Source organism: Diaphorina citri, unplaced genomic scaffold (genome assembly GCF_000475195.1).
Source record: "Diaphorina citri unplaced genomic scaffold, Diaci psyllid genome assembly version 1.1 scaffold17, whole genome shotgun sequence".
Taxonomy (NCBI): Eukaryota; Metazoa; Arthropoda; class Insecta; order Hemiptera; family Psyllidae; genus Diaphorina; species Diaphorina citri.
This window is the reverse complement of record NW_007377455.1, coordinates 262,301-283,830: the sequence shown is the minus strand read 5'-3', so window position 1 is coordinate 283,830 and position 21,530 is coordinate 262,301. Positions and strand designations below refer to the sequence as shown.

Below are 21,530 nucleotides of genomic sequence, written 5' to 3'. Positions count from 1 at the left end.
AATAATAATAATAATAATAATAATAATAATAATAATAATAATAATAATAATAATAATAATAATAAAACATTATTGTGATGTAGTCTAAACATAGATAACTTTCTAGATTTTTTTTTTTTTTTTTTCATTGTGTATAATTTAACAAATTACATATTAATATAGAACTCCCTTTTTCTCCTCAAGGCTTTGTCTTTCGCTCCGGTTTGAATCCACTTTTATTTCTCGTAAATATGTCGCATGGCAGTCAAAGGTCCTCCGAAAGTTTCTAAATTCCCAATACTTGGTAGTTTATTATTACATTTTAGTTTTTCTGGTCCGCTGCTATACTTTGAGAATTTTGAATTTCTTCCGTTTCCCCCTTCTTCTCTAGTTGGAAATAAAAACTTAGACAAACTTTTTGATCACAGTTGTAAACAAACAGAAAACGTTTCCTTTTCTTGTACCAAGAACTGAGGGAAGCTAGAAAATTGAGAAAGGGCAAAGGGGTCAGGTATGGCATTGTCAAATGAAATGACTAGGCCTTGTTGTTCACAAACAGTAGCGAAAGTTATTGGATGTTCTTCGAACTCTCTTATTGTAAACAAACAGAAAACGTTTCCTTTTCTTGTACCAAGAACTGAGGGAAGCTAGAAAATTGAGAAAGGGCAAAGGGGTCAGGTATGACATTGTCAAATGAAATGACTAGGCCTTGTTGTTCACGAACAGTAGCGAAAGTTATTGGATGTTCTTCGAACTCTCTTATTGATGTGCATGGCCACTTGATCCACGCCTTTCACTGTAAGAGCTTAAATACCGATGTCTTTGAATGTTTGTTAGGATATGCTCGCACAGTACAAGACAGATGATGGAGACTCTCCCCGTTGGAACATTTAGGCAATCGCGTGCGAAAGCCACTCTGAGGCCGTTAAGAAATCTAAAAAAGGAAAAAAAATTATAACTGGTTTATCTTACCTTGAAAATTGCTGATGATCACACTGGGCGTAGAGTAATTGTAAGTAAGTTAATAGACTTAACTCTAACTGAATTATTACAAGTTCAGTTATCACAAATAGGTGCTAGAAAAACTAAGGTAAACTAAGGAAAAATCAAAGTTCACCAAAGGTCTAAATGGTTTGAGAGAACAGAATACACTGAAGCAAGAAACCAGCTTATGTCCATACCCACTACCAAATGTGGGAACCTTTGGGACTTAACTTTCCCACGGTCAAATTTTAAAAAAGGTTGTTTAGGCAGGCATAGGGAAAATTTACCTGAAAGCAGTGGCGTAGGGTGAAAATCAGGTCTGAATTGGTAAGAGAGGGTGGTTTACTTCTCAAGGTGGGTCGAGCTGCAGCTCTGACCTAAAATCCTATTTTTGTTGCATTGTTAAATGAAATTCGCAGTAATGATATGACTCTTTTTATTGCCTTGTTCTGTGTGTATTGAATATCCTTTCCTCAACAACAGTAAAATCATTTGAATCAAAAGACTGAACTCCAAATTGTGGAAAAATACAGTCATCAAGAAAAGCTTGACTAGAAGTTCTACAAGGGTTATCCTAGTTTAGGAAGGTGCTTGGCTCAAATACAATTACTAGAATTCCCCAAATATTATGCGAATCTACTACCAGTACTTTCAGAGTTCTAAACAATATTTTTTTTTTTTTTTTTTTTTTTTTTTTTCAAACACAAAAACATTGTTCTTTTTTCCAGGGCGGTAGCTCCGATGTCTTCCTCTTCAATCCTGACGGAGCACTATGGTAACCATGACTCAGGGTACGCGGCCTCCAGCTTCGAAGTCCAGGGTTCGGCACCGAACAGTCCACTGAAAAAGTCTGAAACGGAGCTCGCAGATTTCAAAAACAATAACGCCAACTCGAATTCCAAAGTAAGTTTTGATTTATTCAAGTTAATTTATTAATTATAGGCCATATTATTAATATATTGATCAAGTCAGCTCATAATAGGTGTTTAGGTTTAGAACCACTGGTAATCTCAATAAATGATATAATTTTAAACTTTGGTGTTGGTCCGTGTCCCAGATATTGCCTATGATGATATTACTCATAATAATTGTAGGATAGTAATAGTAATAATGACGATGAAAAAAATATTTATTGAAATTTATTTTCCCCTTTAGTCTTATTGAAAAAACTTACAGGTAGTTCGATTTACTTGATAGGTAGTTCGATAATTTTATTAGATTCCCAGGTGGCTTCGAATGAACACGAAAAATGGTTAAACTCTCAAGTTTGATCGCAAGAGTAACGAACTTCTTAGGAATTAAGAAATTATTTATAAGAAAAAGGTAGCTGGAAAGTTCCTGAGTTAAGACAGAATAAAAAGCGATATGGAGGGTAATAAATAAAGAGATCGAGCGAGGGAAAGAGGAGAGAGGGAAAAGGAAGAAAAAGTAGAGGGAGAGAAAAATGGGCTTGAGTTCATAAAAGTTACGGAAGAAAAACAACTTAATAAAAATAATAATGAACAATTTTTTGTCTTACTTTTCTAATGGTTTTCTGATGAGCATAAATTGTACACCAGTTGGGGCATTAAATTCACAAATTTTGTTCTCTTAGTCTAAAATCGTTTGATCCTTTTGAACCTTACCTAAGTGCTTTATTGTTGTACCTTTATGCTCAGCTTAATTTTAAAATTTCTTGCTAAAATATGTATTATAAAATAGAATTTTATCTAGATTACCTACATTAAGAAGGTAGTTAGTTACCTATCTACTTTCATTTGGAAACATTGAAGAGGAGCTCGCCTGGTAATCAGGAGAGTGTGGGTTCAGTCATACCAATTAGGCCTTGAAGGACTGGAACTCAGAAAATCTTTGAACTATCTTGTATGTATAATAGTCAAGAATGGCAAGTGTCAAGATGATAGGGTAACTATGTATTTTCCTAATGATATTATTGGTAGGCAGTGAAAAAACTTTTAGATGTTTAGTATGTTTGGGGCAACTATGTGTTTGGGCGATCCCATGGGAACGGATGCATTCCAGGTAGTCGCTAGTCACGGTTAGTAGAAGGGTTCCTTTGGAGGGTGATCCCTGGTTTCTCTATAATCACTTCATCATGTCAGCTAGCACCCCCTGAACATTGGTCCAATTATTATACCATTTTAATGTTCGACAGAGAAACTAACACGAAGTAAGTGGATAACCAATATGAGGATGCTGAGAAAAGAAAAACTTTTTACTATTCCATATTTTATATTATGCGAATTGTTTTCAAAAAATCGCTTCATAATCTTCATATATCTGTACTCTGCAAGATAAAAAGTTCCAGCCTCTTTTTAAAAAAAAAAGTTCCAGTATTTTATATTATGCGAATTGTTTTCAAAAAATCGCTTCATAATCTTCATATATCTGTACTCTGCAAGATAAAAAGTTCCAGCCTCTTAAAAAAAAAAAAAAGTTCCAGAGACTGTTCGGGTAAAGGGACACTTTAGTAATATTCAAGGAGGATAAACAAGGTATGTTCTATTTTCTAACACTAAGACTAAATACAGCCCTGTACAGAGTTGAATTGGTGCAACTTGTTACATCATAATCAGGTCAGTGCTGTGGGTAATGTATGAATCAAAATTATGAACCCAATTATTGGAACTCTGTGTAAGTTATATGCAGCTAGGAAAAGGTCTGAATAATGGTGACAATGACTGCTGATAACCTTTGACCATGGAGCTTATGATAATGTGGCACATAGGGTAGGGAGTCTGACTTACCATCCGAATATCTCAAGGACCTTACATTCCTATGACGTGACATCACTTAGCATAGCTCATCACCATTGTACTATGAAATTTTAATCAAAGAAACATGAAATCCAGAGGAAAACTCAACTTGAATCAGTGGAAAATTCGGAAAAACAGAACAAATAAAAAATTGCTTTGTTTTTGATTTTTGAGAAATGGAAATTTGGAAATGGACACTTGAGAAGTTAGCCACTTCTCACAGAGTTAACGCCTGTGTGGACTACGCTCTGCTTCAAATAAAGTGAAGCCTAAATTTTTTAGGTTTTTCCATTACAAATTTATGTTCCCAAAATAAAACAGTTTTCTCCCCGCAGGGATAGGAAAAGAGGAAAGTAGTTGAAGACTTAACTGAAAATTGAATTATCAAAAGTTAAGTTATCTTAGTAGGTACTGGAAAAGCTAAGGTAAACTATGGAAAATTTTCTAAGTTCACCAAAGGTCTACATGGTTTGAGAGAACAGAATACACTGAAGCAAGAAACCAGCTTATGTCCATACCCACTACCAAATGTGGGAACCTTTGGGACTTAAATTTCCCACGGTCAAATTTTAAAAAAGTTTGTGTAGGCAGGCATAGGGAAAATTTACCTGAAAGCAGTGGCGTAGGGTGAAAATCAGGTCTGAATTGGTAAGAGAGGGTGGTTTACTTCTCAAGGTGGGTCGAGCAGCAGCTCTGACCTAAAATCCTATTTTTATTGAATTGTTAAATGAAATTCGCAGTAATAATATGACTCTTTTTGTTGCCTTGTTCTGTGTGTATTGAATATCCTCTCCTCAACAACAGTAAAATCATTTGAATCAAAAGACTGAACTCCAAATTGTGGAAAAATACAGTCATCAAGAAAAGGTTGACTAGAAGTTCTACAAGGGTTATCCTAGTTTAGGAAGGTGCTTGGCTCAAATACAATTACTAGAATTCCCCAAATATTATGCGAATCTACTACCAGTACTTTCAGAGTTCTAAACAATACTTTGTTTTGATCTGTTTCAATTCTAGCATTTCAAAGGTATGTAGATACATCCTCACTTAATTCTCAAACGCTCAGTGTAATAATGTTCATTTTGTTGAAGCTTTTGAACTAATTGCAATGAATACACAGAGAAGTAAATTAATAGAGTTAAATACTTCTAATTTTATATAATGCTTACAAAATGATGAGTTCACAAAATATTTTACTCAGCATAAAAATAAATTGTATCTTTTTATGAGGTTGCATAGTTCTTTAACCCTCTTTGTACCCACTGAATTACATGAACGTCCCGTGAATTATTTTCAATTAATACATCTCCCTTTTCCCTTTTTTCCCTCTGTATAGTCCGTCCTATAAATGATCCTCGCTTTCACTCGTTTTTCCCCCTTACAAGCTCAATATCCTTCTTCTTACCTAGCTATACGTATGTACCAACATTTTAAATGTTTTCCCTTCTAATTAGCTTTCACGTAATTAACTTTAAATTATCACGAAAAAGGGTTAAAGAAAGGAAAAAAAACACTACATTTCACTGCGAGCATTTGCATAATGTTAAATGCAATTAAGTTGTTGCTGTTGTTTTTTTTATATATATATATATTTATAAATAAATATATTTTGAAAGTAAGTAGGTATTTTCATCTTTTCGAACTCTCTTAATTAATACTGAAATATGAAAACCCACCATCAAGAATAATAGTGCATATCTTCTTAGAAAATGTGGGCATCTATCTTCATCATACATTGAGAGCAATCAAACTCCCTCTTGTATAATTCAAAAGTAGGTAAAATCCAGATTGACTTTGTTATTAGCAGTACCGATACTATTATAGGCTTACATAAACCAGTAGAAGAGGTATAAATACCTCGAAATGGAATCTGAAGCTTCTAAAATTTTAACGACCCCCCCCCCACTTCTTACGCCTCACGGTCGGCGTCCCTAGTTTTGATAAATAAATTAAAATCCAAGTTTCAGACCTGAAATAAAGTTTTCCTTTTGTGTGACTTTGTGTTTTTCTTCAACTAGCTTCGTGGTTTTAACCCTTGTTTCTTGTAACTTGATTTCTAGGGGAATGGAACTATAACTAATTGGACAACCAGGAATAAAATAGATTGCTTATTATAGTAATACTTATCGCTCTTAAGTTTCTGAAAGAAATACGAATTATTTACACAAAATGGGAGGCTCACTAAGCAAAGTGTAGCGCTACCGTATGCTCTCAAAGTGGGGAGCCATCTTCGGAAGGTACTTGTGCATTTTTCCCCTTTTCATAAAATTCTAAACTGTGGTGGAACGCGGGCGAAACAGCTAGTAGTACATAAAAAAGGACTGAAGAACTAGAAATGTAATTAGGTATAGTCGTAACCTTTGCTTTAAACTATTTCCTTTTTGAGAAATATCCATCGAATGTGTACCTACCAGAAAGATATTAAAAATACAGGAAGAGAAAGAGAGCACAGGAAAGACTCAACTTTAGTTTCTCTGTATAAGGAAAGAATAATAGAAATTTAATTAACAAGAAAATTGTAATGAAAGCAATAATCAGAGGAGAAAGAGAGAGGGAGAGAAATAGAAAGAAAGAACGACAGTAAAATTGTAATTCCTACGTTCTAGAACAGAAAAGAACAGTAGACGTGAATGGCAACTGACAGGGACCAAATTGGTACCTACCTAGTATTGGTATGCTGGTACCACTTTTATGATAATCTCAATACTAACTTGTTACCGACTTTCCTTCATTACTCATTAAGTCATTACACACCACTTGGTAGTGTTGGTTCAAATTCCCCTGAAAATGTGCTACATCCACTGATTTTCATCTCAAAGCTGGGACAAAATTTGTATAAACGCCGGGTATCTTTGTGAGTATGCAATGTGCAATGAAAAATAAATATATTTGTACTTATAGTCCATTATTTCAACTTCTGTCATGGATCTTTAACTTTTACATAATAATTTAATAATAGATGCATACCTAATTACTTTCTACCTATTAGGTATTACAATGATTTTTATTTTTATTAGAATATTGTTTTATTTACACCTAAGTATGAATAAATAACTCGTCATATCCTTTACTTATAGTTCACTGACTGATTGTAAATAAAACTCATATACATATATTATAAAAAAAAAATGAATGAATAACCTTAATTACTGTTGTTAATCATGTGAAATTTTCTTTTGTTAAGATTCCTTTTTCATAGGTGGTTTCTTTATTATACCTATTCTCATTATCGCTGGGTCCCGTTCTTTACGTGTAATATCATGGACGCAATCTGCACCAAATTGGGAGAAGACTGTCAACCGGGAGTGACTTGGTTCATTTTCACCACCTGGCTGGGGTACATGAACAGTTTTGTGAATCCGGTAATCTACACCATTTTCAACCCGGAATTTAGGAAAGCTTTTAAAAAATTGATGTGCATGGCCACTTGATCCACGCCTTTCACTGTAAGAGCTTAAATACCGATGTCTTTGAATGTTTGTTAGGATATGCTCGCATTGCTCCCACAGTACAAGGCACTAAATATCTTTTTACAAGACAGATGATGGAGACTCTCCCCGGTGGAACATTTAGGCAATCGCGTGCGAAAGCCACTCTGAGGCCGTTAAGAAATCTAGAAAAGGAAAAACAATTTCCAACTGTTTATCTTACCTTGAAAATTGCTGATGATCACACTGGGCGTAGAGTAATTGTAAGTAAGTTATAGACTTAACTGTAACTGAATTATTACAAGTTCAGATATCACAAATAGGTGCTAGAAAAACTAAGCTAAACAAAAATTCAAATAAAGTGAAGCCTAAATTTTTTAGGTTTTTCCATTACAAATTTATGTTCCCAAAATAAAACAGTTTTCTCCCCGCAGGGATAGGAAAAGAGGAAAGTAGTTGAAGACTTAACTGAAAATTGAATTATCAAAAGTTAAGTTATCTTAGTAGGTACTGGAAAAGCTAAGGTAAACTATGGAAAATTTTCTAAGTTCACCAAAGGTCTACATGGTTTGAGAGAACAGAATACACTGAAGCAAGAAACCAGCTTATGTCCATACCCACTACCAAATGTGGGAACCTTTGGGACTTAACTTTCCCACGGTCAAATTTTAAAAAAGGTTGTTTAGGCAGGCATAGGGAAAATTTACCTGAAAGCAGTGGCGTAGGGTGAAAATCAGGTCTGAATTGGTAAGAGAGGGTGGTTTACTTCTCAAGGTGGGTCGAGCTGCAGCTCTGACCTAAAATCCTATTTTTGTTGCATTGTTAAATGAAATTCGCAGTAATGATATGACTCTTTTTATTGCCTTGTTCTGTGTGTATTGAATATCCTTTCCTCAACAACAGTAAAATCATTTGAATCAAAAGACTGAACTCCAAATTGTGGAAAAATACAGTCATCAAGAAAAGCTTGACTAGAAGTTCTACAAGGGTTATCCTAGTTTAGGAAGGTGCTTGGCTCAAATACAATTACTAGAATTCCCCAAATATTATGCGAATCTACTACCAGTACTTTCAGAGTTCTAAACAATACTTTGTTTTGATCTGTTTCAATTCTAGCATTTCAAAGGTATGTAGATACATCCTCACTTAATTCTCAAACGCTCAGTGTAATAATGTTCATTTTGTTGAAGCTTTTGAACTAATTGCAATGAATACACAGAGAAGTAAATTAATAGAGTTAAATACTTCTAATTTTATATAATGCTTACAAAATGATGAGTTCACAAAATATTTTACTCAGCATAAAAATAAATTGTATCTTTTTATGAGGTTGCATAGTTCTTTAACCCTCTTTGTACCCACTGAATTACATGAACGTCCCGTGAATTATTTTCAATTAATACATCTCCCTTTTCCCTTTTTTCCCTCTGTATAGTCCGTCCTATAAATGATCCTCGCTTTCACTCGTTTTTCCCCCTTACAAGCTCAATATCCTTCTTCTTACCTAGCTATACGTATGTACCAACATTTTAAATGTTTTCCCTTCTAATTAGCTTTCACGTAATTAACTTTAAATTATCACGAAAAAGGGTTAAAGAAAGGAAAAAAAACACTACATTTCACTGCGAGCATTTGCATAATGTTAAATGCAATTAAGTTGTTGCTGTTGTTTTTTTTATATATATATATATTTATAAATAAATATATTTTGAAAGTAAGTAGGTATTTTCATCTTTTCGCAGTGTTTGAAAAAAAAAAAAAAAAGACAGAAAGAAACAGAGTAGTCACGGGGTGTAAAAGCATGACATTTTACGAACAGCACCCTAACAATATAGATAGATACCTGGATCGAGTAGATAGGTAGATAGATAATAAAAATTTATTTATCTGGGACACTTAAGATAAAAAAAAATATTATTTAAAAAGGAATTGATTTTTTTTCTGTAAACAATGGCATTGAATTCAAATATTTTTACTATTGTTTGAGTTATAAACACTCTGGTATTTTTCTCTTACAGTGACTTACAGTTGAAACAACGAAAAAACGTTACCTAGGTATACAAAACTTTTTTTTTTGTGAAAACAATTTATATTACGGATTAATAAAATAATCTTAATATAATTATGACCCAACTATCATATTAGCGTAGGTACAATGTAATTTACAAGAGTGTATTTTGTTTGTCAAATTCCATCTTCTCCAATTTCCAATGGCCTTTAGCATTGAAAGCGAAAAGAAACTAACTAAACTAGAACTTTAGTTTGGCTGTAAGCCACAAACTTGGAGGAAAAAAAATGACAATAGGTCCAAAAATATTTTTGACAAATAAAATGCATCTCCCTCAAATTCAAAGAATTTATTTTTTATTTTGAATAAAAATATTAGATAGACGATTTCTATATTTGTAAAGTGATAAAGTATTTTATTGTAAATAATTTAGGTAGGAATTCTAATCTAAAAGTTTATTGCTGTTGACATTTTTGCATCATCCCCCAATTTAAACTTGTCCGAAGTTTATAAAATTTAAACTTATTTTTGATCTCCTTTCTTTTTAGATTCAGATTTTATCAGATCCATCTTTGCTTGTAAGCTCTGTCTTCCCGTATTTTTCCAAAATGAGGTGTGGGTTGTAAAGTGGTAGGAACTTTAGAAATACCTATTTTCAATTGTAACTAAATTTTATATTTGATCTAGGTGAATCTAAAAAGATACAGTTGAAAAAAGGCAAAGAAGAAATACTTCTTATGTGAAGATAATTTTGAAATAACATTGATTTGATTTTTTTTCGATTTTGAAATCGAATCCCGTCGAAATACGAGTCTAATTTTTACAAATTCAAATAGTCATAATATGAATATGAATGATCTACCTACTGCTTTTCTAGGTAAAGTGTTAGATTATTAGGTAGTTGTTCTTGCGAAATTATTAAAAGTCGAAATAATAATAAAATTATTTTTCCCCTTTGTAGCCTTGATTTTTCTCTGTGTTTTGAAAGAGACTTTGATTTGACAACTCATATTGTTGCACATGAAATTCATAATTTACACCTTAGATTAGAATGAATGATGGTTGAAATGGGTGTATAAAGGGAATACCTAAATAGGTAGGTATCTAAGGAATATTACGATAATTAACCTCTATTTTTTCACAGGTAGTACTTTTATTAGGTATAGGCATCTATTTTCATAGGCACTTTCATAAGGTTCAAACTTCAAATTTCCCACATTCCTAATCATTCCTTGTTTTACTTCTATCGCATCGTTCTCATTTTTTTCATTTCTGGTGCCTGATCTTGGACATACACGCTTCTACATCGGAATACTTCAGTTTTCCCTGGTTCGTGAAATCCTTCCTCCTCTTGAAGACTGTGCTCAATCATTTTCATGGAAACAATGAGTTTTCAAAGTCGAGATCGCGCTGAAGTCTCAGTCACGTTGATTCGAGTCATAAATTCAACTCAAAAACCAATAAATAATATGAACGTTGAAAAAAGAAGAAAAAAAAAAAAAAATACATCACTAGTTCAAATTGACCTTAGCCTCAGAAGGTACCTACTTCTCAAGCATTAACATGTTTCTAATTTTAACGTCTTGAGTAATTTTCCCCTTCCTGACTTATTACTAGACTATCCTAGCACAAGTCGCAATTTTATTTTAGAATTTTCCGAGAAAACCGGACGCTAGGAGAAATAACTATACGATCAATGATCTCTCATCTCAGTCGAGTTTTCTTTTCGTGGAAAATCACAGGTGTCAAGAACCAAGGAAAGTTTCATGAAAGACTGGAAACGTTTCTACAGTTTTAACAGGTGACTTGAAGAAAGGTGCTTTCCATGTCACAAGTCTCCTTACTTTCGTTAGAGTTGTCGTAAGCACAAAAGGTGAGAAGCTTCTTGCATATTCATATGAAAGTTTTGGTGTACCTGCATAGGGAATGTTTTTTTCTTTTCTTCTAGGAGCTAGGTGAAGTGAAATTTAAATTCTGTTAGGCCTAGAATATGGTTATTTTTGACATAAACTGGATAGATACTTTGGCACAAGTCAAACTAAGTATAATGAAAAAAAAAGAAAAAAAAAATCGGTGGGTTATTTCTAAAAGTTAGAACTTTCAAGGGTGTACACAACACTTGGTAAAACAAATTAAAATCAATAGGGGAAAATGAAAACAGATCGCTTTTTTGTTTTACAATATGACTTTCTTGATGTTTGTAGAATATTGTAAAACAAAAAAAAAAGCGATCTGTTTTCATTTTCCCCTATTGGGGTTATTTCTGTCTATATTTCACCCACTCGTTTATATTGCTATTTCTGTCCCTTCCTTTTATACAGCACAATTCCATTTCCCAGTTTTCCTACTGCTCCTTCATTTCAAACTATTCAGACAACCTAACTAGGACAAATAAAATTGGTACCTTTATCTAACGAGCCACAACGAAATAAGGTTAGCTATTAGGAGAAATTGAGAGGAATAAAAAGTCCTTGTCTTGATGTGCAATGTTCCAAGGAGTTTCAGAATGATGTATTGAGACTAGTTCGACTGTCCAATTATCCTTATTTCCTTGTCTTACTGGTCCCCTGATTATACTTTTGTTTCTGACCTCTTTACATCCCAGACTTTGAAACGTCTCCCCCTTTTCCCCTCTTTGGCTTTTTCCTTCTATTCCTTCTTCGCTCGTTAACATGCTCTTTTGTAACAGTTTTCTTCGATGAATACATATTATATTACTGTTCTCTATTACCTATCAAACTTTCGTGTCTTTTGCTTTCTGACATTAATATCATTATCTGCAGATTCTGCAGGGTAAAAGGACTTTCCAGTCAAATCCCAGTAGGATAAACAGGTTATATTTTCACTGTTTTAGTTTCCAAGGACTAAAATGACTGTCATTCAATTTTGCTGGCATTTCAATCAGCTGCAGTTATTGTGACTAGTATTATCGTCGTTGAGATCTTTCCTATTGAGGAGTTATAGTGTAGTTATGAACTTGAAAATCTCTTAGTTTTTAACACTTTTTCCCCCAATGATTTCTGGATCGAATTTTCGTTCTTGTATCTGAAGAGGTCAATATGAAAACAGCTTCATTTATACAGGTGTTTCAGATATTCTGTCGCCCATCCTCGCCCTAAATCTTGATGGAATACTTTCGTTTTCGTTTGTTACGAATGAATTTCTCATGAGCCTCGTTTTGTTTTATTGATGGCTTGTGAGGGTAATATCTTGTTTGGAAGAGTATCAAACTCTCAACACGCCTAGATTTTGTTTTCGGGTAATATTTTTCCTGAAATTCCCTTCCCTTATGGGACCCTTATTAAAATTTCATACTTCCTTTATTGCTGATTGTGAATATACCTGCCTGCAAGACTGTACAGAGTGTACAGTATCATAAATAATAGAAAGTAACAAAATAGCAATAATGAACAAATAAACACTGATACTGTTTTGTGCTTTCTAAACTTGATCTGAAAATTGGTCTATGTAGGTACCTACTACCAATAATAATCAAGATTTTTTTTTTTTTTTTATTTCATCATAAAGTACAAAAAATCTAACAAAGTCTCGAAGATTTTTTTTCTCTATTCCTTTAAAAGACACGAGAGAAAAATCCAACAAATGCTTGTACTTACTCACTCGATGTCCCATATTGGCTATTGTTCAAGACAAGTTTATAAATACAGAGCCGCCTCTCTACTCCTTTGTACCTAATTCACAATGGACAACAGAAAGAAAAAAAAACTTGCCCAAAAATACTATTTTGATATTTATTTGTTTTCAATTTTCTTTTCATAAAGCTGTTCTATTGAACGAAAAACGAACAAGGAAGGGAAACAGAGGAAAAAAGAGAACGAGATAAATAAATAAAAGCCAAATATTTATTTTTTAATGATGTCAGTCAACATTTTGAAAAAAGGAAAAGGAAGTAAGGAAGTTTTCCAAGTCAGTGACGCAGATGTAGGTCGAAATACCTACTGAAATTTATCTAAAATTAGACCTGGTTTCAGTCATCAAAATAAATAAGCTACATATTAAATGTAGTTAATCTTTTTAAAAAAAAAAAAAAAAAAAAAAAAAAAAAAAAAAAAAAAAAAAAAAAAAAACTCTACCTACCTGTTGGAAATTCTATCGTCCGATCAGATAGAGCTTGTTGACTTACCAGTCACTCACGACAATAATTATCGGTAATTAATAGCTAATTAGATCGGGATAGACCGATACCCAGTTCCCACAGTATTGCCTTGCGGTAAAAGCAACCGCGACCTTTATTTAGAATATTCACTTCTATTGTGATGATTCACATAAGGACTACCATTTTAGGACCTCATCACGATACCATTTTACTTCCATTCTTATTCCTTTTTCTTATTGGATTGATATCACCTCTCCTCTATTCGCACACCTAACAATCACATTTTAAGGAGTTTATCTCGATATCAGAGAAATCTGCTAGAAATTTCAAGGGCTCGCCTTACCAGATATTGGAAATATAATTGGGTGGTACACTTATCAGATTTTTTTTATTCTGCTGGATAAGTATAGAGAGATGGATGTGACATAATTCTTAAAGAATATCAGTTCGCATAGGCGAGGATCGAAGTCAAGGGTTTTAACTTCATTTTTTTTTTTTTTTTTTTTTTTTTTTTTTTTTTTTTTTTTTTTTTACGAAACTTTACAAAACTCGATACATATTTTTTAATATTCTAGGATGACGTTATGTCTATTGAAAATAAAACAGGTACTCATCAGACTGAGGCATGTCCCCATTCATTCAAAGCAGGGCCACATTTAAGAGTGAAATATTACCTCTGTTCTGGTGAGATCAATAGGCTGAGATGTTTCTGTTATGCCGATTTAATTTTGTAAAATAAAGTGCACTATGAAACTTAGCATTTTCACAGTGATATTAAACTCCTGGAAAAAGTGCACTGTTTTCAATATTCTTTTTTAGTCATCATTCTGGTCTTCTTCTTCTTCCTCCTCCTCCTCCTCCTCCTCTTATTCTTCCCCTCCCTTCTGGTTCATATCTACAAAGCTACCTAGGCACTGGTGCTAAGTGCCTGGTTACATTCATTGTTCTAAGAGCCACATAGGATAATGGTCGAACAGATCTGACTGGAAAATGTTATAATCTCTCTAGACCTCTCACAATGTTTCCTCTCAATTCCTTTCGGTAGGTCACTGGACAAGAATTTTTACCCGAAGGTGGAGGGTGTGGAACTGACAGGAATGATTACCAATGTTAAATACAAAGTAGAAGGTGTTGAAAATTCTATGAATTAAATGTCATTTTCTGACACAACTAAAGAAAATCTGTATTTTTTACTTGGCTTTGTTTATTTACATTAGTTGAAAATTACTATTTTCGTGAACTCTTTTAGTTTGAAGGCCAATTTTAGAGGTCGAATCAGTCATGTATGATCCAAAGGGCTAAAGGTGTGTCTTCTTTGCTGTAAGATATATTATTTGAATCTACCTATTTTCTATACATATTTGTAAGAGACTGAAATCAAGTTCTGACTCAACAGATATGTGCCCATATGGGTCTCTAGTCTAGAGGAAGTAGCTCGTCCATAATACTCCATTCTGTAGGTTCTATTCTGTAGGTTTAATTAAATTTGTGACGATTACCTATATCCTTAATGATTATTATTATTATTTTCTTCTTCACTTTTTTCATACATATTTTTTTAGTACTAATTGTTGAATGAGGCCTATTTCATTAAAAAGGAAAAAGATTTCCATTCATCATTTCTATAGGTGATATCATATTGAAACATTGAATTCGACTGTTCGCGCTAACCATTGTATTTACTGGGAGTTCCAGATTTGTTCTCTAACGATTTTTTTCCAATATCAAATTTAGCATGAAATTCTTTTCCACTGTTTCCCAAGTTCTGACTAGGTGTGTGCAATCGTGTTATAGTAATCTCAAAAAAGTAGGCTTGGGCTATACATACCTACGTAAATAAAAACGTATAGATTTTTCGTTTTTCAAGGTAATTCTCAATCCAACACTTTTCGAATGAATATGTAATGCTGTTTTCAGAAAAGTTCAAATTCCCTCAGGCGTTTTGAACTAACGCGAGTTCATAAATTTAGTTTTCATGCATTTGACAGAAATTGAACTTTGAATATCTAGGTATGTACCTACGCTACGTGGGAAACTGTTGCAATAAAGGAAACTGAAATGAATAACTTTACAAAGTGAATGAATTATTATGTTTTGTACGTTACCAAAAAAGGGACTTTTCAGTCTCATCCTAGAAGGATAAATGATACCTATATTTTATAAAACCCTTAGGATAAAATAGATTTGTACCTAAGGATATGATTATTCATTAGCACAAAGTACTCCTAGCTACTGTTTGAGTAGGTACCTTTGTATTGTAAAAGTTATTGTCCATGTCCTGTTGGATTTGTGAACCAGGACCCTTATTTACAGTCTCATTTATATTTTATGTCTTCTTCAGGAATACATGTTGGTAACTTGAGATCTTTTAGAATAAATCTAACATCCTTCAATGTTCCTCAGCAGGACTCAAGGACTTCAGGCATGAACTTCTATTGTCTTCATTTCTGGTCACACTATTTTTTCAAAGTTTTCCTTTGTTTTCTATGTCTCTCACAGATTTCATTTCCAATGGAGGCTTTTTGATATTTGATATTTTTATCACTTGATGAGATGAGATGTCTTGTTAATGTTACCCATTAGAAGATACTTACCTTCTGTTTTGTTCTACAAACATTGTTTTCCGCACCTTTGTAAAGTGATTGGACGCATTCCTGATTACTCACTACATTCATTATCCTTAGACGCTATATTCATTCATCCTTACATGCTTCAAGTATGTTTCCTTATCTCTACACAATATCGTGTTTCCCTGACGAGGTTATCAGAACAATTCATCACAACACAGAACGTTCTGATACCTATAGTTACAAGCATTTCAAATCGCAACAATACACAAGAATGTTAAACGCAAGCTTTTGCGTACAAGAAACAAATTGTTGCTTGTTTTTGTGATGTTTGATAGCAATCTTTGAGTAGGAGAAACAAAAGTACCTATTTAGTGTGTAAATACCAGATAGGTATTCTGATACATAACACTGATAAGACGCTAATTTGTAATTTTCATGATGTATATTTTCCTTTTAATTATAATAAAAATGTCTCTTTCTTACCATAGAAATATAGTGAAATTTTACGGCTCCATAATGGTGTTTAACTTCACTCATTTGTATTATACTTATCTACCTACGAGTATGTTGGTAGGTAGTGCTTTAGTTGTTCCTATCGTAAATGTTACCTTTTCTTTATTTTTTCCAAAGTGGTTGTTTAGTTTAATCTTCGTCAAGAGCATAATGTGTACCTATTTTGTTAAAATAGGGCGCAATAGTCCTACACCCATTTCGATGTAATATAGGCACTTTGTCTAAAATTCATTAAAAGGTCTTTTCGTGAATTGAAGTATACTGACTAGTGTTACCAATATTAGGTACTGGCACTATTGTTTCAGACAGATAAAATAATTTGTAGGTTTTCAATCATTCGAAAAAGTAATAATTTTTGTTTCATTAACAGTTTCGATTTTATTTTTTAAACACTTTAATATTCCCAGAATCAAACGCTTATTTCCAGGAGATGAGGAGATTTCCAGGAATCCATAAGTATCAGGGAACAGACTTTATCCTCGCCCTGAACAAATTTGTACATTTTTTAATTACTACACAATATTATATGTAATAAATTTAATGCTTCTTTAAAATGTTATTATGTACCTAAAAGTCCCATAATAATATTACCGTGTAAAACCATAAATATTTATTATTTTACGTCCTCAAATATAATTTATTTTAAAGAATCTATACATATATATTATGTTAAAGTGTAAACCTGATCTCTAAATATTTATACATATATTTAAAAAAATAATAAATTATATGATCATATTTAACTTATAACATTATTGTCATAATAAATCCGTGTAAGTTTACTTCCTTGTAAAATGAGTGAGGTACTTTCCAAATTTCAGCTTCATCTGCGGAGAATCAAAAAAAAAGTTATTATTTAGTATGTATAAAAATCACTTTAGGAAAGGTGAAATACTTTAAAAGCATGCAGAATACCACGGAAAAGATGTAGTGCTATCCATATTTATCAAGAAGATCTTTGAATGTCTCTCTTAACACATTGTTGTGATCTTTCAAAAGAAACAAGACTCTACATAGAAATGAACAAAAGATAGATGAATTAATGTCTGTCCCCATAGAAGGACTTATCCAAACCTGGTCGACCTATATATCAAATTAAAGGTATTTTTACCAGGAACACGAAAATGGTGGAGCAAATTTTGTTCAGTATCTACTAACCTATTTTATTGTTATTCCAGTATCTACTAACCTATTTTATTTGAAAGGTAAGTGGCAATCATTGAAAACATCTTAGCCATTTTCCTTCATTAGAATTAACATAGAAACGGATGAAAACTTACATGTACGAGATTTACGGTTCGCTCTCTCTTTTTCAGACGGCATTTGGTGGCGGCGATTTTGTTCCTCTCTCGTCTCCTCCTCCTTCTCTCCTCATCCTCCACTGTCAACTGAAACAGGCAGAATAAAACAGAAATCATTAGAAAAGAACAGCTAAATTTTGGTCCATAATTTGACTTTACCGAAATCTGTAAATTAGACCCTTTTCCAACATGAACTTTTCGGGAGATGCGAACTTTAAAAAGTATTTTTTAGTTAAACTCCTCTTTCAACCAAGATTGTGGAGAATACCTCACATTCTGGCGATACAGAAGGGGTTAAAACTTAAAACTGAGCTAGAAACACTGGAAATTGCAGCCGAAATGGGTTAAGATCTAATTCCAAACATCAGAAACATTTTATCAATGTAGGTGGCATCGGATTCTACACAGCAAGTACAATGTTTATGTTGCCCGTGCATAATCTAATACACTTGTATTAATAATGTTGTACCTACACTCTACATAACACAGAGTTTCAAGTATTTTGCTTTGTTATTAAACACGTTCGCTTCCAGGTAAATCGTAAGGGACAAAGGAGACGGTACTAAATGTAGGACACGAAGTAATTCCTACAGAGTTAGCTCGGTTTTGGATACTTTTCTTCGAATATGTATTGTTTTTAATAAGTTATTAACAAGTGATCAAGACCAGAAACTTTTGACCTGAAAGTAGTGAATTTCCGGCAGAAGTTCCGGGAAATAATGAAAAACTGGTTCCAGGGCACGAAAAATCGACGCATTATTTATGAAGAGTCTTGTGGATCAAGGATTTTACTAGAAAATTAGTGTTGGTCCCAGATCACTTGAAATCCTTTTTAACTCGTTTGTCTTGCTATCCCGAACGTCGCGATGTAAAAAACTATATAAAAAGATACCTCCTACCTAGAACACCCTGTAGAAACAAAGTTCTTGTTCTTATGTTTCTTTCTTTATAATTACAACATCAACAGCAAAAAGCACATGTACCTACATCTAGGAGTTCTTGTAAATTCATCAGCCGATTTCTGCTTAGCTACTAGGAAATGTGTATTGATATAGACTGAATCCGATATAGGATAGATTATTGTGTTTCATTGTTATACTTATTAAATATTTAGAACCTTATGGTGAGAGGACGTGAAATTCTGATTATGAATATCTGGTTTTCTATTACAAGAAACTTGAGGTTTCAAAGAAGAAATTTCGCCCACTTATTATAAAAGACAATGCAAATAGGTGTGCGAACTGCCCCTGAAATCGTTTAAATGTTGAATTTAATTAAATTTATTAAAGTACATATTAGTTATTTGCTACAGAAAATTTTATACAAGAGCTCTTCCATCTAAAGATTAAATACTTTTTTTAAGATAATAATAATAATTTGACGGCATACATACTTATTAGAAGTAATTATGGGTCTCGGAAAAATGAGTATTCATCTAACGATTTATGAGAGAAGATTTAATTAATAACATAAAACCAATTGCCTGTCAAATACTTTCCTTAAAAACTAGGTAAGTACATAGTTCCAATCATACCTAGGAACACTATCTCAAGCCAAAAAAGTGACGTTGAATAAGTGCAGGAATAAAAAATTCTATAGCACCACATTAAATTTGCATTATTAAAATAAAAATAGTGCCAAATCCTAATAGTTTGAAAACGCAAGTACCTAGGATTTCATACTGTAGTTCTATTATACTCAATATTAACCCGTTAAGTTAAACTTGGAATTTAAATCGTTAAACGTAAACTTCGTAGACACCAGACCAAGAAAATATTCATAAGGAATATATTAGACAGACGATAATGGTAAATCGTGAAATTCGATATGGCAAAATATAATTAGCAGATAAAATTGGTTGGTAAAAAGTAGGAACATTTATCAAAATCCAAAGTACCATAAAGTTTTATTGGCAGCTACCTAATAAGGATAAGGAAGTTGACATTGGGATTATCTACCTAATCATGCAGATTCCTGATCAAATCAAGAATGGAAGAAACTTATATCTCTTATAACTCTTTGAAAATGGAGATAGATAACATTTTTTTTCTTTTCTTTTTCTTTTTTTAATAAAATAAAAAGGGTTGAAGTAATTCACACATAAAGAAACCTATATATTTGCTAGAGATACAAAAAGACTTTTGAAAAACAAACACTTTGTTATATGTAACACATATAACAGCATATTATTTTATAGGTACCTATGTCGGAAAATTCAAAATAGATTTTTCGGAAATAGCCTCAGAGTTGGTTGATATCTTTCATTGCCAATCAACCCAAGTAATCGAAAATGACCATGTCTTGTTTTTCCCTCAAAAGAACTTTAGCTGATGTAAAATGACCCGCCACCACTTTATTACGGGGGGTACTCCACGGGCATGTTATTTGAAGATGTTCCAAGATCTACCGTGATAACAATCCACCTCGTTTAGAATTAAGGTGAAGAGTGATATGGTGATATATTGTGAACTCGTGAAAAAAATTATGAATGTGTGAAGAATATTAGGAAGAATAAAATATAAATAATAACTATGTATTATATAGGAGGAAAATGCAACGTCAGATTTCATGATGCAAGACAGTCTTGCAAACCATTGTTATTTTAGTTGGATTTTTTTTCCACAATCTTTTAATGATATTATATATTATAATGTTTATTTATTTTAAACATAAGTACTTTTTTTTAATATATAATAGTAAATAAATCACAAGCAGAAATACAGAGGAAAGACAAAAATAAATAACATAAACTATTGTAGAAAACATCTTGAAGAATCAATTTACGTTCATTTACAAGAAAAACCCATATTTGATAAGTAGATAATGCCTTGGGATGGTTTTCAAATTGTAAGAAATAACATTAAACACCGAATTATTAATCAGGCTCAGGCATCGAAATATTATATAGGCTATAAATTTTCTTGGAACATGAATTGTATGAATGATATTATAATAAATTATTATGAAAAAATAATAAATATAACAAATTAATATAATTTAGACCGTTTCGTTTTCATGGCACAAAGAAATAAGAATCAAACGTAAATAAATAATTTAATTATTAAAGGAAGTAAAAAAGGTAAAAATAATAAACAAAAAAGATACAGAATTTGTACTATTTTAAGACAAATAATAATAACCTGGACTGTAGTCAATTGTTAGTCTTACTTGGCCTTTATACTTATTAGGTATTTTGATTCTGGGTTTAAATCCTAAATTGACAATAATATAACTCGACATGGACTCAGTCTTGTGAGTTTATAAAGATACCTACCTAGTGAAGATGTGTTGATAACATCTACAACTCAAATAAGAGTACAGGTAACATCGAAAGCAATAACAGCGCCAAAGTCATAAAAGTTTGTATAGTATGGCACAAAGAATCGAGAAAAGTATTTATAAAATATCTACAAATTTAATATCTATTATTTAACAATAATATCTAGAGCACCACATAGGTACATTTTTGGAAAATATCTGTCAGAAATGAAAACTTGATTTTTCCGACTGATCATTTATTCGATGAGTAAATTTTGTAAGGAGACGCAGACATTCGGAGCTTGTCCATGGTCTAACATTATATGTATACCCCTGATTTTTCTTTTAGATGGAACATCTTGTCATTTTTCCTTCAAACTCCTCTGACCTATCTAAAGACCTATTGATGGATTAATTTTGTTACCGTATGCTCAATTTATCCAATGGACAAATTATTCAAAGTACATAGGTCACTTACCTACATGATGTACATAAGGTATTAGGTATACCTTTTCACTATCATATTGTACGGCCATTAGAATGGACCATAGGTCCATATCCATAAAGCTAATAGTAAGTATTCTTTTTACCTTGATGATAAAAATCATGATGCCTC

General features: G+C 32.6%; 1 protein-coding gene across 1 annotated transcript in view; it reads left to right on the top strand.

Moving 5' to 3' along the window:
* The window catches only part of LOC103507761 (dopamine D2-like receptor), a 71,858-nt gene extending 64,401 nt beyond the window's left edge, over positions 1–7,457 (top strand). The window contains exons 6-8 of the mRNA XM_008472271.3: positions 1,692–1,866; positions 3,066–3,133; positions 6,919–7,457. Of these exons, the coding sequence (XP_008470493.1) occupies positions 1,692–1,866; positions 3,066–3,133; positions 6,919–7,150 (475 nt within the window). The 3' untranslated portion in view covers positions 7,151–7,457. The remainder of the gene's footprint in view (positions 1–1,691; positions 1,867–3,065; positions 3,134–6,918) is intronic.
* The last annotated feature ends 14,073 nt before the right edge of the window (positions 7,458–21,530 follow it).